At 42.6% G+C, this 15,642-nt stretch overlaps 1 protein-coding gene across 2 annotated transcripts in view; it reads right to left on the bottom strand.

The window, feature by feature from the left end:
• The window catches only part of Nell1 (neural EGFL like 1), an 841,294-nt gene that overhangs the window by 657,717 nt on the left and 167,935 nt on the right, over positions 1 to 15,642 (bottom strand). For both annotated transcript variants that reach the window (XM_057756047.1, XM_057756048.1), the window contains exon 5: positions 9,263 to 9,359. In XM_057756047.1, the coding sequence (XP_057612030.1) occupies positions 9,263 to 9,359 (97 nt within the window). The remainder of the gene's footprint in view (positions 1 to 9,262; positions 9,360 to 15,642) is intronic.

Below are 15,642 nucleotides of genomic sequence, written 5' to 3'. Positions count from 1 at the left end.
CTCTCTGTAACCTACGCACTTACTTTAGACCTTTTAATATGATCTGTTCAAAAGTAAGCCATCTTGTGCAGTCCTTTTAAAAGCAGTTTTAACCCAGCTGGGAAAATCAAGACTACATATCCTCATGAGTCGGCTAGGAAGCAGTCTCGAGTACACTGTTCCCCAGAAGGGATGATGTAGGCCTGGATTATCCCCCTGAATGAACTGCAACTGAACGCCATAATGCATGGTAATGGTAACTGAGGGGTTACTTGGTGGGAATAGTACATGACAAAAATCCTCCACAATTTTGCCCCTCATAGAAGTTCCAACCGAAGACAGCATCTATTCATCATACTCTCAAGACAAAAATGCACTTGCAACTGCGTAGGACACTGTGATACTGCAAAACAAGCAACATAGAAGTTTCAAGCCGTGGTCTCAAAGGGCCCAGCACATTTCGGCTTTAGCTCTTGAAACGCTACTCAGCCCTCAGGTATAAGAGCCTGGACCAGCCTTTAGGAAAATGGAAGCGATCTAAGAAAGGTGAGATATCCCAAGTGAAGCATTGTAGGAGAGTCAGAAAACCCAGCAACTGGTGTGAGTTCCCCGGGTGAACCCTATGAAAGGGGAATAGTTCCCAGCCAGGCACAGCCCTGCTTACAAGCTGAGCTCCATGGTCCTGCTTCTTAGAGGTGGGCGGTGTTTGATCTGCTGGCATCAAAACCTGAGATCACAAATCTTGAGTCATAAACTCATGTGTTCTAATGATAATAGAACTGCCTGTGTTCATTGGGACAATTCATGCTTTTAGAGGTAATGTTTTTTTCTCTCAATTTCCACTTTATTATTATAAAGTTAATATGTAATTATTATTTCAGCTTTAATACTACTTATTGCTGTGTGTCTTTTCTCAGCCACTGTTCCTATTCTTTTCTCTCACTTTCTCTTTCTTTAAGATTTATTTATTTTCAATTTATGTGTATGAATATTTGTCTGCATTGTTTGTGCACTACCTATGTGCATTGCCTGCGGAGGCCAGAGGAGGGTGACATATCCTTAGAAAGAGAGTCCCAGGGAGTTGTGAGGCACCATGTGGGTGCTGGAAAACACAAACCCCCAGCAAGAACAGTAAGTGCTCTCCGTCTATAAGGCTTTACAGTGTTCCCAGTTTATTCTTGCTCAAACGTTTATATTTATCTTTTTGTTTGTTTGTTTGTTTTCAAGTCGGGGGTTTCTCTGTGTAGCTTTGCTGCCTGTCCTGGAACTAGATCTGTAGACCAGGCTGGCCTTGAACTCCCAGAGGCAGTCTGTTTCTGCCTCCTGAGTGCTGGGATTAAAGACATCCACCACCACACCCCTACAGACAATGACACTTAAGAAGGTTTCCAGATCCCTATAGGAATAAAGGTGGGGTATCAGTTCCTTCCTCCAGATTTGCTCCTGTTATAATGAACGTGATCCAGGAATCATCTCATCATAGAACGTGATCCAGGAATCATCTCCATGAGGTGTAGGAAGATTCGTCGTCTATGGTGTTGTCTGTGTTCCCATGAATCAGTTTTTATAGAGCTATCACTTGCTAATTGTGCCATGTGTTGGTTACTGAACTCCAAGACAGTGTGGCACAGATATGATAGGTGTGTTGTTTAGCGTGTATGCTTACTTCTTGCCTGCTCCACCTATAGATTGCTAACTGAAATATGCTAAAAATCACTCAGTTGATAGAGTTCCTCATTCTCCTTGTCTATTATGCATACAGGTATATGCATTTAGTAAGTATCTTCACTAAAGAATAACAGGCACGTGAAAAACATGTAAATCATAAAAATACCCATGATGTGTTAACACAGCATAAACACATTGTGGAATTGCTGCCTAATTCAACAAACAAAGCCTGGCCGATACATCACAGGCCACTGCTCTCCTTCCTAGCTCCTGCTCCTCCCTTCCCAGCAAAAGCCTGGGTGTGCACACTACACATCGGGTCCACCCTTCCTTCCGGAGCTTCATCTTAACAGAACAGTGAACACTCCGCCCACTCTGTTGTTGGACTCTCAGCCTGTGAGGCTCAACCGCACGACCACTGCACAATGTCAGTTCCAGCACAGAGTATGATTCTTAGCGATGCTGCAAGTCACGCATCTCTTACTTCCAATGGATTTTTGTTGTCGTTTTTCTTTTATGGATATTGCTTTTTAAAACACTTGTAAGACTAAAAGAAAGACTCTGAAGAGGACTGGGGTTCTATTCCCAGAGCCTATATGATGTACATACATACAGACAGACAAAACACTCATAAAATAAATAGAAATAAATCTTCCAAAAACATTTTTGTGCAAATGTGTGCATGTATGTGAGAGCATGCACGGGTGTGTAATGGGTTTTTACCAAGGAATATTGTTCTTGTTTGATCATAGAACAGATATATTTCTATTTTATTAATTCATATGTGCATATATATGTAGATATATAGAGATAGATAGATAGATAGATAGATAGATAGATAGATAGATAGATAGATAGATAGATAGATAGATAGATAGATAGCCAAACATCTTACCCTGGCATTTTGTACTCGCGCCTATAGCAAATGAAGGTTCTAGTTGCTCCGCATTTCAGCAAAACACCTGCTTATGTCATTCTTATTAATATTAGCTTTTTGATCAGAATTCAGTAGCACCCAGATATGGTTTTTTTGCCCTGATTACTAATCAGATGGACGCCTTTTCTTCCCTCTGTGGTGTGCCTGCAAGTATGCTTTTCTACTCTTTAATTGGACAGATGTTTCATTGATGTGAATGGCTTCTCTACATAGTGTGGATCAAAGGTCTTTGCAGAATGTAACTGGTAGTAGCAGCTCCAACTGTGTAATGACATGCCTTTTTTACCATTAGTAATATATTTTTACTTAAAATAATCTACTTTAATATTTTAATGATTTCCACTGTAGCCACCTACTTCTTTAAGGTCACTGTATTCTCTTTAGAAGGTTCTTTTCCACATCAAGGTGGTAAAGATACTCTTCCATGGTAACTTTCACTTAAGGTTTCGGTTGGACTTCTGTGTTGAAATTGGTTTCACACAAGGGGCAAAGTAAGAGTCGAAGTTAGCTGTTCCTCCTGGGAACCTCAGATGATGGAGCACCCCATCCTTCCATGGCTATCCTTCCACTCCTCCGCTGACACAAACATTTGGAGGTTCCCTCATTAATCCTGTGCATCTGCAGAGTTGTTTACAGTTGTGTAGTGACAGTGGCTTTGAAACTGACATCACCAGGGCTTCCTCAGTCTCCTCAAGCTCCTTTAAGCAGGTTTCCTTTGTAAAACTCCCCTCTCCTGCCAGTTTGCTGTTGCTGCTACGTGAAGGAGACACAGCATGACCTGAATGCCAGGAATCCCTTTGAGCCCACTAGCCTAACCCTGTGTGCAAGCATCTTTTCTCCACTCTTCAAAAAAGAATATTTTATTAAGTTTGTCATGTGACATTTTCACCCATGCTAACAATGTGTTCTGATCACTTTCTTCCCTATTTGCCCCCCTCATCTCCCTCCCCCATCAGTCACCTCTCCTGACAGCTCCCCCACATTTACGTCTTTTTGTTTTCTTTTGAGACCCACTGACTTCAACCAGAACTTTGTCACAGCGTTTGGAACTCTCCGTTGGTGCCTGGTAGGCTCACCAGTGGTTGCTTGACGGATGGCACTGACTGCCAATTACTTTAAATCACGACTATGGAGAACTCGAGTGCTTTATCTGCTATCTTATAGTAAACATTTCTCTCCTCTTGCCTTATTTTTGGCCAATGGAGGTTTTTTTGGGACTGGGTTTCACCTCTGCCACTCAGAGTGTTCTCAAATTTATAGGTTTAAGTGATTGTCTTGTCTCAACCTCCCAAGTAGCTTGGGCTACAGGGGCATGCCACTAGACCCAGAAGGATGGAGAGGTTGTCTCATTGATTTGTTTGCTTTAATCCTCTCTTTCTCTCCCACTTAAATTTGGCATTAAACATGATTTCTGTTATTATGGCCTTGTTTTACATTTTTCACATGTAAACCTAACATATACAAAAATTAGTCAATCCCTCTATTATTTTTACGCTTCAAGTCAAATCATCCTTACTGTAACGCTGGTGATATTTATGATCTTACTTTTCTAAAATTAGATAATACAATTAATAAAATAATAATTATCTATGTTTGTGAATGCCCTTAATATTTCTTTACCAATTCTTTTTTTAGATTGTTTTAAATTGTGGAGGTGGAGAATGTGTTTATGTGTGCGTATGTACACATGAGGAAAGATGCCTACAGAGTCCAGAGGAGGATGTCACCTGGATCTGGGGTCACATATGGTTGTGAGCTTCCCCAAATGGGTGCTGCAAACAAGTACTCTTAACCACTGTGCCATCTCTCCATGCCATCTTTACCGACTCTTCATCTACTTAACTGTGTGTGCTTTTTTCAGAGATTTTTTTTTTAAACAAGAACCTGTTGGTCATAAGCTAAGAGTTTTCTTTGTCTCCAGACGTTTTTATCTTTTAACATCCTCAGCTACACACTGAGCTGTGTCTGCACAGTCAGTTCGAACATTTATTTTCTCCTCGAAATTTGAAAATATTTCCTTCCTGTATTTTGGCTTTTGCTATTTAAAAACTATCTGTTTGTTTCATGTCAGTCTTTTGCTTTAAAATTTTATCTTTTCCATTGGCTACTTTTAATATCTTTTTTGTGTAATACATTATTAAAATCTCCCAGAGTCCTTTGCATTCGAGGTTTGCAATGTACCACCGCAAAGCAGCCCTTCAAGAGAGCAACTCTACTTCCTTAGCCCTGGACTCCCGATTCCACCACATGCCTTGCATTGGACAATGAACCACTAGCCATGTGATCAATAAAAAGAGCCTTTGCAAGCACAAATATCGGTTCTCGCTTTTCCCGATGCTCAGAATCCTAAGGCTATCGTGTAAAGATGCCTGAACTCTGCCTCTGGAGAGTGAGACGCCGAAGGGAGGAGAATGGAGAGCATCTTGGCTCAACCTTAGCACCTGATGAGGAGCCAGCTGGCCACAGGCACTCCAGGGAGCCCAGCAGGCACAAGCAGAGCCAGTCAAAATCAGAAATGCTACAGGACCTGGGAGTTAGGTAAAATTATTCTTTAGACCTCTAAATATTCTAAGTGACTTGGTGAGCTGTGACAGGTAACACAGTGTGAATTCATTTCACATCCAGGAACAACACTCAACATGTTTTGACAATACAGAAAAACCTTAACAAGCGTATTTATAATAGCTCCTGTAATGGTTTTCTCGCTTAAATTCTCCAAATTTAATTTGGAAATTCATTAAACATTCTGTATTCCTAAATTTATTACCTAGATATGCAAATAAATATGTAATGTGTGTTTATATAAATGTATGTATTGGACATGTATTTGAACATATAGGAGGCACAATACATATATACATATCTGTGAACACAAACTAAACAGGAATATAAAATTTATATTGATCTTTCTTTTCTGCATTTTAACTTCTTCTTTCCTTCCTTACCTCTCCAGAGCTATCAGGGGAATGACCTTAGCAATAAGTGCCTTCCATGGGTGCTCTCCCCTCCTGTGTCTCACCAGCCTTATCTCCCCCAAGGGCTAGAGTCTCTATTTCTAGAAGGGTTTTCAGTTCAGCTACTCCCAGTCAAATGTATCATCTCTGGTTAGCATATATTCTTTAATGCTCTTCTCTCTGTGTCTCAAAACTGGGAACTGAAAATTTATTTGTTAATTTCATTTCTGTAGTCCTTGGAGGACTAACTGAACAGCATTTCATTTTTTTTTCATTGTCATCCATAATGATTCATAAACTCCTATTTTCAACAGTTAGTCCGTACTAACTGAGAGCGACTTCCCCAAAGTTAATCGCATTACACGTCAGGAACGGCAAGGTACCAGCCAAGGACCACCTGAAGATTATTTTTTGATATTAAAGGACGCATTAAGTCTAGGGTGATGCCCATATGGTGACAGGGCTGGGGTTAAATGGGAAGCAGGCTGGGTTCTGGACCATCCTGCTTTGCTGAGTGATTGGCTCCCTCTGCCTCCCCTCCTCTGAGCCTCAGCTTTCGTTCAGAAGCCTCCATCCAACTCTCCAGCATGCTTGGGACCTGAGACAGGTTTCTCACTTTGCAGACTGCTGGAACGCAGTGTTCCAGCTAGAGTTTTCACACACTGGCAGCAGGGGTGCACCATGGCTCACACAGTTTGTAAAAGAATTTGGCCATTTCCTGTGAACTTGAACATTGACTTCTGACAGGGTGATCTCACATCTACATATTTACATAAGTGAGCAAATCCTTTTACTCACACAAACATTTATCTGCAAAATGACAGTGCCTTTACAAGTGCTGAAAATTGAAAAAAACAGTCCATCTTTTGAGAAATGGCGTAACAAGCATGTATATGTTTTCTTTTTTTTTTATTTTTGAGACAGGGTTTCTCTGTAGCTTTTGGTTCCTGTCCTGGAACTAGCTCTTGTAGACCAGGCTGGCCTCAAACTCACAGAGATCCACCTGCCTCTGCCTCCCGAGTGCTGGGATTAAAGGCATGCGTCACCACCACCCAGTATGTTTGTTAGCTTTTATGGTCAATTTGACATATCCTAGAGTCACCTGAGAGGGGAGTCCCAATCGAGGGGTCACTCAGAAGAGAGTGGCCTGTGGGCGTGTCTGTAGGAGATGCTCTTGATGGTTAAGTGACACTGGACTTGGGAGGTCCAGTCCACTGTGGGCCACACCATTCCCTCACAGGTAGTCATGGTCTATATAATAAAGCTACCTAAGCGTGAGCCTGAGAGAAAACCAGCAAGCAGCGTGCCTCTACAGTTTCTGGCTCAAGTTCCTGCTTGAGTTTCTGCCCTGACTTCCCTCAATGATGGACGATGACATAGAGTAGAAGCCAAGTAAATCTTTTCTTCTCCTAAGTTGCTCAGTCATATTTATCAAAAAGTAAGCATATATACTGTAGTCAATCATACTGAAAAACTGGAACATGGCTCAACACTAGAAAGGAGTAAACCACCTGGATGAATTCCAATGTGCATAGTTACACAAATGTCTTCATGCACAACTGATTTCATTTATGGAACATGCAAGAGAAGAAGGACAGGAGGAGTAAGCTAGAGATGATGGGACAATTCTTTATCTTCACATCAGCTTCAGAGATGAACTAAAAACTCTCAAGCTCACAAAGCTGTCCATTTAGAGACGTGACTTGCACTATGTGTGAATTACATCTTAATTTTTATAGGAGAAAGCCAAGGTGCTATGTGTCCAGTCTGGAATAGACTCTCTGATTTTTTTCTCTCCTTCATATATTAGTCCCTACAGGTTTTTCTTCTTGTAAGTACAAAGATGAATTTTAAAAGATTTCACCTGTATTTTATCAAGCATTTATAGGTATTTCAAACCGGGAGGACTCTTAAAATATAAAGTCTGTCCTATTGCCAGAGGCAAAAGTATGTCATTCTTTATAGAACAAGAATATTTTAAAATTTCATGGTATTACGTTTTCAGTTCATTTTAGCCCGGTGCCTTTATGTTTCCACAAAAACAACAAAGCAGTTACTATATCGTCTTTATAACCAAGAAAGCCAAACTCAAAGAGGCTGAGATTTCACTTTATAAATAAATCCTTATCCCAGATTCAATCAACAGGTGTGCTGATGATGGACCCAATCTTTTCTATTGCTGTGATTATAATAAAAGAGCAAAGGCAACTTATAAAAAAGGAAGAGTTTAATTGTGCTTACAATTCTGAAGGCTTAGAGTCTACAATGGTGGGTGAAGGTGCTGTGGCAGGCAGTTAGATCAGCGGCTGAATGCTCACATCTCACTCCATGAACAGGAAGCCAGCCAAGAAAGGTAGCTCCGAATGGTGCTGGCTTAAAGCCAGACCCCAGTAACAAACTTCCTCCAACAAGAACACACCTCCTGGTCTTTCCCAAACAGTTCCACCAATTGGGAATCAAGTTCTCAAACACGTGAATCTCTAAGGGCCCTTCTCATTCAAACACCACCACAGTTATTTAAATCTCCGAGAGTTAAGAGTTAATGAGATACACCCAAAGAGTCCTTTATGTTCTGGAATGCCCAGGTTTACCAGGACAGAGAGCTGGGTGTTTTATCCAAGGGGCATGCAACACAGTAAGCCATTAGGTAAACCACTCAGCTCTCTGTCTACTTTCAAAACACTGACTTTTAAGAGTCATTATGCCACTGAGTGAATTAAAACCATATGTATTCTGTAAGTGTTCAATTGTTATACCATGCCCATGTGTATACACACACCTAGAAATATTGCCTGCACCTAAAGCACAGAGGACAACACAGAAGAGGGGGTGGAAAGATTGTAAGAGCTAGAGGATCAGGAAGCCACTATGAGTAACTGTCTCCTAGACATGATGGAGAAGCTAGACCCATGATCTCTGAACAATATGGCGGCCTAACAAGTTCCAAACAATGACAACACCAATAAACATGTAAATGTGGAAGGAAGAAATCCCAAGGGACGCCATTACTGACCAAGAACTCTGGGCAACTGACAACTGCTGAGAGAGGGAGAATTACTTTCCCAGGAACAGAATCCTCTAATTGGTTATCAGATGCCAAGCAGACATTGCTGAAATTATACACATGTAAATTTAACACCAAACTGACTCAGCATGTTATAGCTGTAATGTATGCATGTATGTGTAACCTTATCACTGTCTTAGTTACTTTTCTAGTGCTGCAAAGAGACACCATGACCAAGGCAACTTAAAGCATCCAATTTAGGGCTCACACTTCCAAAGGGCAGTAGAGTTCATGATAGGCAACATGGTGGTGGGCAGGCAGGCAGACTGGCAGGCATGGCGCTGAGTAGTAAGTAGGTGACAGTTTACTTGTTGAGAAAACAAACAGTAGGCAACATGAGAGAACTTACTGAGAATGGCCTAGGCTTCTCCAAAACCTACCCCTACCTAGTGACACACTTCCTCCAACAAACCTGCACCTTTAATACTCCCCAAAAGATCCACCAACTAAGAACCAACTTTAAGTATAGGAGTCTATGGGAGCCATTCTCATTCAAACCAGCACAATAATCAAAAGCAAATAGGCCAAAATTTCGAGGAGAGTTGAGGGGACTGTGAGAGAGGCCGAAGAGGAAAGGAGGAAGTGATTTAACTACATTCTAATTAAAATCATAAAAAGAAAGTTAAGCATTTCTCAATATACATGAAAATCAGAGCTTACTTTGAAAAAGCCATGCTTTTGGTTCCGTTGCCCAAGCCACAGATTGCTTCCTGGAGGAAGGTTGGTCTCTGGAGGGTCTATCACACGCTCATAGATCCTGTAGGAACAAAGAACATAAATTGTTAATAGAGGAACTTAAAGAACCCAGGGATGCATACCTATACACAGCTGCTAGTTTGAAGAGTTTAATATGTTTTATACTTTAAATGACAGGTACCATGACAGAGATCATCTTCATGACCGTTCTGGCCACGTTGTCTAGGAAACTCATGCCTTCCATATCTCCCTTACCACAGGGTGGGAGTGTGAATAAGGAGACAGTATTTTGAATGTCCACGCTGAGCAATTACCCCTGCACAAACTCAGAGGAAAGTGATGTTATCCACATGTTACAGGTCAACGATCTGAGGTAGAGAGAATGTAAGCATATCCGGTCCACCATGTGCATCCAACAGGGATAAAGTCCATGTATAGAACTATGCTAAAGCCCTCATCCCTCTGACTCCAGTGCCCAGGTAATGGAGGTAAATGTTGCACTCTAGTTTTAGGGGATGCAGCCATCGCTCACTTCTACAACACCCAAGAGAGCCCTGTAAATGACTGGACAACTGCCTATCAACACATCCCACTGGCTCTCAATCACAAAGTACTCATTAAACCTGCCTTGTACTCCAAACACCACAATGGGTAACAGGAAAATAAAGCAACGAGCTTTGAACAGATGGACACATACAGTCCTGCTACATGAAACCAAAGTCGGCAACCTGTGACATCCACCATGCCCCAGGTGTACTCACAGAGGACAGGATTTCAGGAACAACTGACCACCCTGGTTCCGCCGTGCCAACACCAGGTAGCCAGGGAGAGATATTAAAATCTGTGCTTTCTTGAGACCAGCTGGTAACAAGCCTCCATTCTCCCCCTGGCAGGTACCACTCAGCTCCTGTTCTAGTTTGCTATGACAAAAATCAACTTGGATGAAATGGGTTTCCTTGGCTGGAAGCAGAGACCATGGTGGAACGGTGCCTACTGGATGGCTCGGAGGCACAGTCTGCTTCCTCTCCTATACAGCCCAGGCCCACTCGCCTAGGGACAATGCCACCCACATCAATCATTAATCAAGAGAATGTCCCCACTGGCACGTCCAGAAGGCCAATCTGATGGAGGCAATTCCTCAACTGAGGTTCTCTCTTTCCAAATGTGTCAGGTTGACCGCCAAGATTAGTATCACAGTGCTGGGAGCCCAGAGGACTCTCAATGGGGCGGGATGGAGAGAGCTGTACATTTCAATTCCAAGCGAGAGCCCGATCTACTCCTGCTTCTCCCATTCCTTCCTCGGCTCACTCTGCATGTACATGAGAACCTCCGCACTACGGTGGAGCTCACTGCCCAGGAGGGCAAAGTGTTTCTCTAAAAGGGTTTCAGAAGGAAAGTGTGGAAGAACTGAAGACTTCCAGTTATCCGAGGAAAAGGAAAGACAATGAAACTGTTACGGTGGGGGCTGTCATCCCACAGCCTTTTACCCAAGCTGCGCAGCTCATAACTGCATATCCAGAAGCCTGCAGTTTGGAAGACTGTGTTCAAACCCTCTTTAGGAATATGAAACACATCAGGGCTTTTTGCACTAATTATCTGTCCATTATAAATGGAAACTCAAGACATAAATAAGGAGATACACATTTCCCTTCAGAAGATAGGCTATGTTTTCTTCACAGGAATTCAATCTTTTCTATGTGTTGAATGAACCTTTTTGGATGAAACAATTTGTCAAAGCTGCTTTAGAACAACAATATATTACATACTTCCTCTTAAAGGGTTCCCAGCGCAATATAGTGAAAAAAAGAACTAGAAACAAGCCAAGTAACAACAAAAGAGCAAAAAGCATACATTATAAAATATACCAGCTTCTAAGAATTTACTATAGTCATTAAAAATGATAAATATGCAGATTGTGAAAACAGAAAAATATATAAAAAATAATTTTCTGCAGAGGACATAAAATAAAAGGTTATTTATGTGCTGGGGAGATAACGATGGAAAAATTATGTTTAACATTGGTGGATACGAAAAAGCCTAGAAAGAAATGGAGACCACAGTATTTGGAGTGAGAGGCAGAAGCATAATTTTCTACAGGGCTGTTTTACTAATAAATTGAAAATGTTGCCAAGCCGTTTGCCTTCGCCTGCATTTTCAAGCATCCGCCTCGGTCAGGGAGAGAGGAGTTTCTGGGGCAGGTGCTCTCTTCCTTATAGTTAATATACTCCCAGCCCATCTCGCTGAGCTGGGCGGAGGGCTTAGTCAACATGAGTAGAGTGCATGACAGCACGGAGGATGAAATAATCAAAAAGACCAACTTCCCATCCTGCCCGTCTTCTCACCATGGCAACTCCAGTACCTTAGAAACAGTGGCAGAAGCAAATATTGGAGGTCTGTCACTGCCCTCCAGGACCAGGTGACCCACAGGCTATGCACACCACACTGGCGCACCAATGTTCTTTTTTTTTTAATATTTATTTATTACGCATACAATATTCTTTCTGTGTGTATGCCTCCAGGCCAGAAGAGGGCACCAGACCACATTACAGATGGTTGTGAGCCACCATGTGGTTACTGGGAATTGAACTCAGGACCTTTGGAAGAGCAGGCAATGCTCTTAACCACTGAGCCATCTCTCCAGCCCCGCGCACCAATGTTCTATGTCCCCACCAGAATCTCCTCTTCAAGCCACGGAGAAGTGCAAGATGCTGCCTTCCTGGCAACCAACATCTTCCAAAAGGCAAGACTCAGTAGAGAATCCGTGCAGCAGGCAGAATGGGCACACTGAATGCATGTGAATACATGTATAGCAACACCGGGGGGGCTTAAAAAACTGCAAACTCTGCATAAAGGACGCCAGCCAGACTAATAGCCATAGCATGGTGCAACAGCTCATAGGTGATAAACTTTGAACTCGAGGCTGTGGCCACTCTCCTGTACCGCCTGTTTATATATATTCAATGAAGAGATGCCATTACAGAAACCGTAGCCAAGTTATTGCTTCCCAAAAGTTAGAACACAGAAACACAGAGCCCGTAAATGTCTGCAGAGAAAATACTGAAGTGCAGGGGAGGCGAGCCTTAGATCACTCAGGAAGTATCTAGACTTCTGAGGGAGGGGCTACATATCCTGATGCATGCTCGCGTCACACGACAAGCCAATGTCTTTTTCTACAACAACAACATAAAAGTACAATTCATCCAAAAAAATTACAAGTCCTCACTTGACTGACTCATCTAGAAGGAAGGAGTGAGTTCCTTTGACTGAGACAGGGTCACTCTCTGCAGCCCCACTGAGTCAGACAATTGCTAGATTGAGACGATGTGCAGGGAAAAGCATTCAGAACAAGCGGCCTTAAACACATTGCATTATTTTTATGGCTTTTTACTGTCTCCATTGTTGGTTCCTTACTGATCTCTGGGATGGTATGCTAGAATGACCCATTGAATCCCTCACCACCATTTGACTGTTAACATTGTACCTCCACAACACACTAGCGTCTCTAAGATCCTGGTCACAGTTGGGCTTGCCTTTCCGGACCAAGGAGGAAGTTGGCTGTTCTACTGACCTTGGCCCAGAGTGTTCACCCTCAAGCTGTTCCTCAGGTCCTGATGACCATCGTTTCCATCCTTGGCAGGGTATGGATGGAGTGGAGCCTTGATCTTGGGACCTACCCCTGTGTCTGCTCCTTTGTGCCATTTACTGAGAGCTCCTGATAGCCCTCTACAGAGCACCTCCCGGCCACCTGGTTACTCTCCGGTACTTAGCTTGTTTTGCTCCAAAATGGGTGCTCTGCTCATTGACTCTGTCCTGTGGACACCTTAAAGCAGAGGCCTTGTCATTTTTATGTCCGCATTTCCAGTGTCAAGAAGACTGCCTTGCCAGCATAGATGTCTTCTTTGAATGACTGGATGCTTCCTGAATCTTCACGATTGGAAGAAGATAGTCAGATAGTTGTGAAAGCCCACCAAGGCAAAAGTCATGATAAGCAATTCATGAAACTGGATAATTCAGACTGAGAAAAAGAGTTCTTCAGGAGAGGCATTATTCAGATAACCCTTGGGGAAATAAATAAAGTCAGTGAGATGCGATCGTCCCTTTCTCTCGTCTTCCTGTGCCATCTCCACCTCGTGAGATTTACACACAAAGCTGGAAAGAAACAAGACAAACGCTTCACATTGTTTTCCAGCCAGAAAAGAGAGGGGGTAGCAAATTTAACTCTGTCAGGCAGTCATGCTGCCAACAGGGAAGCCAGATAGCTGTATTTCAGAAAGAAGGAGAAACAGTGGGCAACTTGAAAATTAATTAGATCAAGAGCCACCCTTCTGACAAGCCAGTAACTTGCAGCTTTCATTGGCTACGTTCTCATCATCCCAAATAACGCTGCAGTTTCTCTTCAGATCATGTAAATCTTTTTGCTTTTTACTAAATTTATCACACTCTCCTAGTCTGACACAAATAACGCGGTACTCTACACCCATCTGAAACCTACCCCTTCTTTTGACTGCAGACAAACCTCATTCCCCCTTAGTCCTGCATCTGAGGCTTTAAGCTCACTTGAGCCATTAACCAAGGTGCTGACTATTAAGTGGTTTGGGGGGGTGATGGGAATTGGGCATGCCATTAGCATCTATCAGGAGGGTAAAGTGTAAGCATTGCATTTCTAATACAACGTCATGCAAAATTAGCTATCCAGTCAAACATAAACCCTGCCTTAGAAAAGCAAGCAGCAGAGGGTAACTGACAAGCTGGAGAAAATCAGCCATGGGACCCAGGGCTCACATCAAGAAGGAACAGCCCTCGTTATGTGACTTTAAACAAGAACATCCTCCTGCTTAAAAGACCAGTACGTATTCTATGGAAAACTTGCATTTCCTGTTTTACAAACAAAGCCCTTGGGACTCAACACTGCACAATGTAAAGATTGGACTGCACAACACAGGAGGGAAATCGGGGGTTTCTTTTCCTGGATGAGGAGAGGCCTCTGAAGGGGCCCCATTACCTTTCCCAATTACACTGGAGAACGAGTTTTCAGTGTAAAGCAAATGAATTGATACCTGTTACATCCCTGTTTACTAAGACATGATGAAGTCCTAATAAGGCGCTGAATGAAGACATTGATCTTTTTTTTTTTTTTTTTATGGCATATAATATACATTAGAGAAATGAATGACAACATTAGAATGTCTGAATTTAATCTTTGGTATTCTTTTTTTTCTCTCTTCTTTTGGTTAATCTTTGGCATTCTTTTTTTTTTTACTTATTTATTTATTTTTATTCTTTTTTAATTAAAATTTCCACCTGCTCCCCATTTCCCATTTCCCTCCCCTCCTCCCAAATATTGCCCTCCCCCCACTTCCCTCCCCCTATCCCCACTCCTCTTCTCCTCCCCCCACTCCATTCCCCCTCCCTCTCGATACTGAAGAGCAGTCCAAATTCCCTGCCCTGCGGGAAGACCAAGGTCCTTCTATCTACGTCCAGAAAGGTGAGCGTCCAAACAGGCTAAGCTCCCACAAAGCCAGTTCATGTATTAGGATCGAAACCTAGTGCCATTGTCCTTGGCTTCTCATCAGTCTTCATTGACCGCCATGCTCAGAGAGTCCGGAACAACCTAGATGCCCTTCAATGGAGGAATGGATGAAGAAAGTGTGGAATATATACATATTAGAGTACTACTCAGCAGTAAAAAACAATGACTTCTCGAATTTTGCGTGCAAATGGATGGAAATAGAAAACACTATCCTGAGTGAGGTATCCCAGACTCAAAAAGAGGAACATGGGATGTACTCACTCATAATCGGTTTCTAGCCATAAAATAAAAGACATTAAGCATATAATGTGTGATCCTATAGAAGCTAAATAAGAAAGTGAACCCAAAGAAAATCATATAGTCATCCGCATGGAGAGGGGGAAGTAGACAAGATTCCAGGGCAAAAACTGGGAACTTGCGGGTGAGGTGGCATGGGGCAAAGGGGAAATGGGATGAGAAATATGAGAAGGGGAGGATGGGAGGAGCTCGGAGGATTGGGATGGTTGGGATATAGGAAGGATGGATACGGGAGCAGCGAAGTATATATCCTATCTAAGGGAGCCATCTTAGGGTTGGCAAGAGACTTGACTCTTGAGGGGTTCGCAGGTGTCCAGGAATATGTCCCCAGCTGGTACCTTGGGCAACTAAGGAGAGGGAACCTGAAATGACCCTATCCTGTACTGATGAATATCTTGCATATCACCTTAGAACCTTCATCTGGCGATGGATCGAGGTAGAGACAGAGTCTCAATTTGGAGCAACGGTCTGAGCTCTTAAGGTCCAAATGAGGAGCAGAAGGAGGGAGAACATGAGC

This window comes from Chionomys nivalis, chromosome 23 (genome assembly GCF_950005125.1).
Source record: "Chionomys nivalis chromosome 23, mChiNiv1.1, whole genome shotgun sequence".
NCBI classification, from domain to species: domain Eukaryota; kingdom Metazoa; phylum Chordata; class Mammalia; order Rodentia; family Cricetidae; genus Chionomys; species Chionomys nivalis.
Note: the sequence above shows the minus strand (reverse complement) of the source record. Positions and strands in the feature narration are given on the sequence as shown.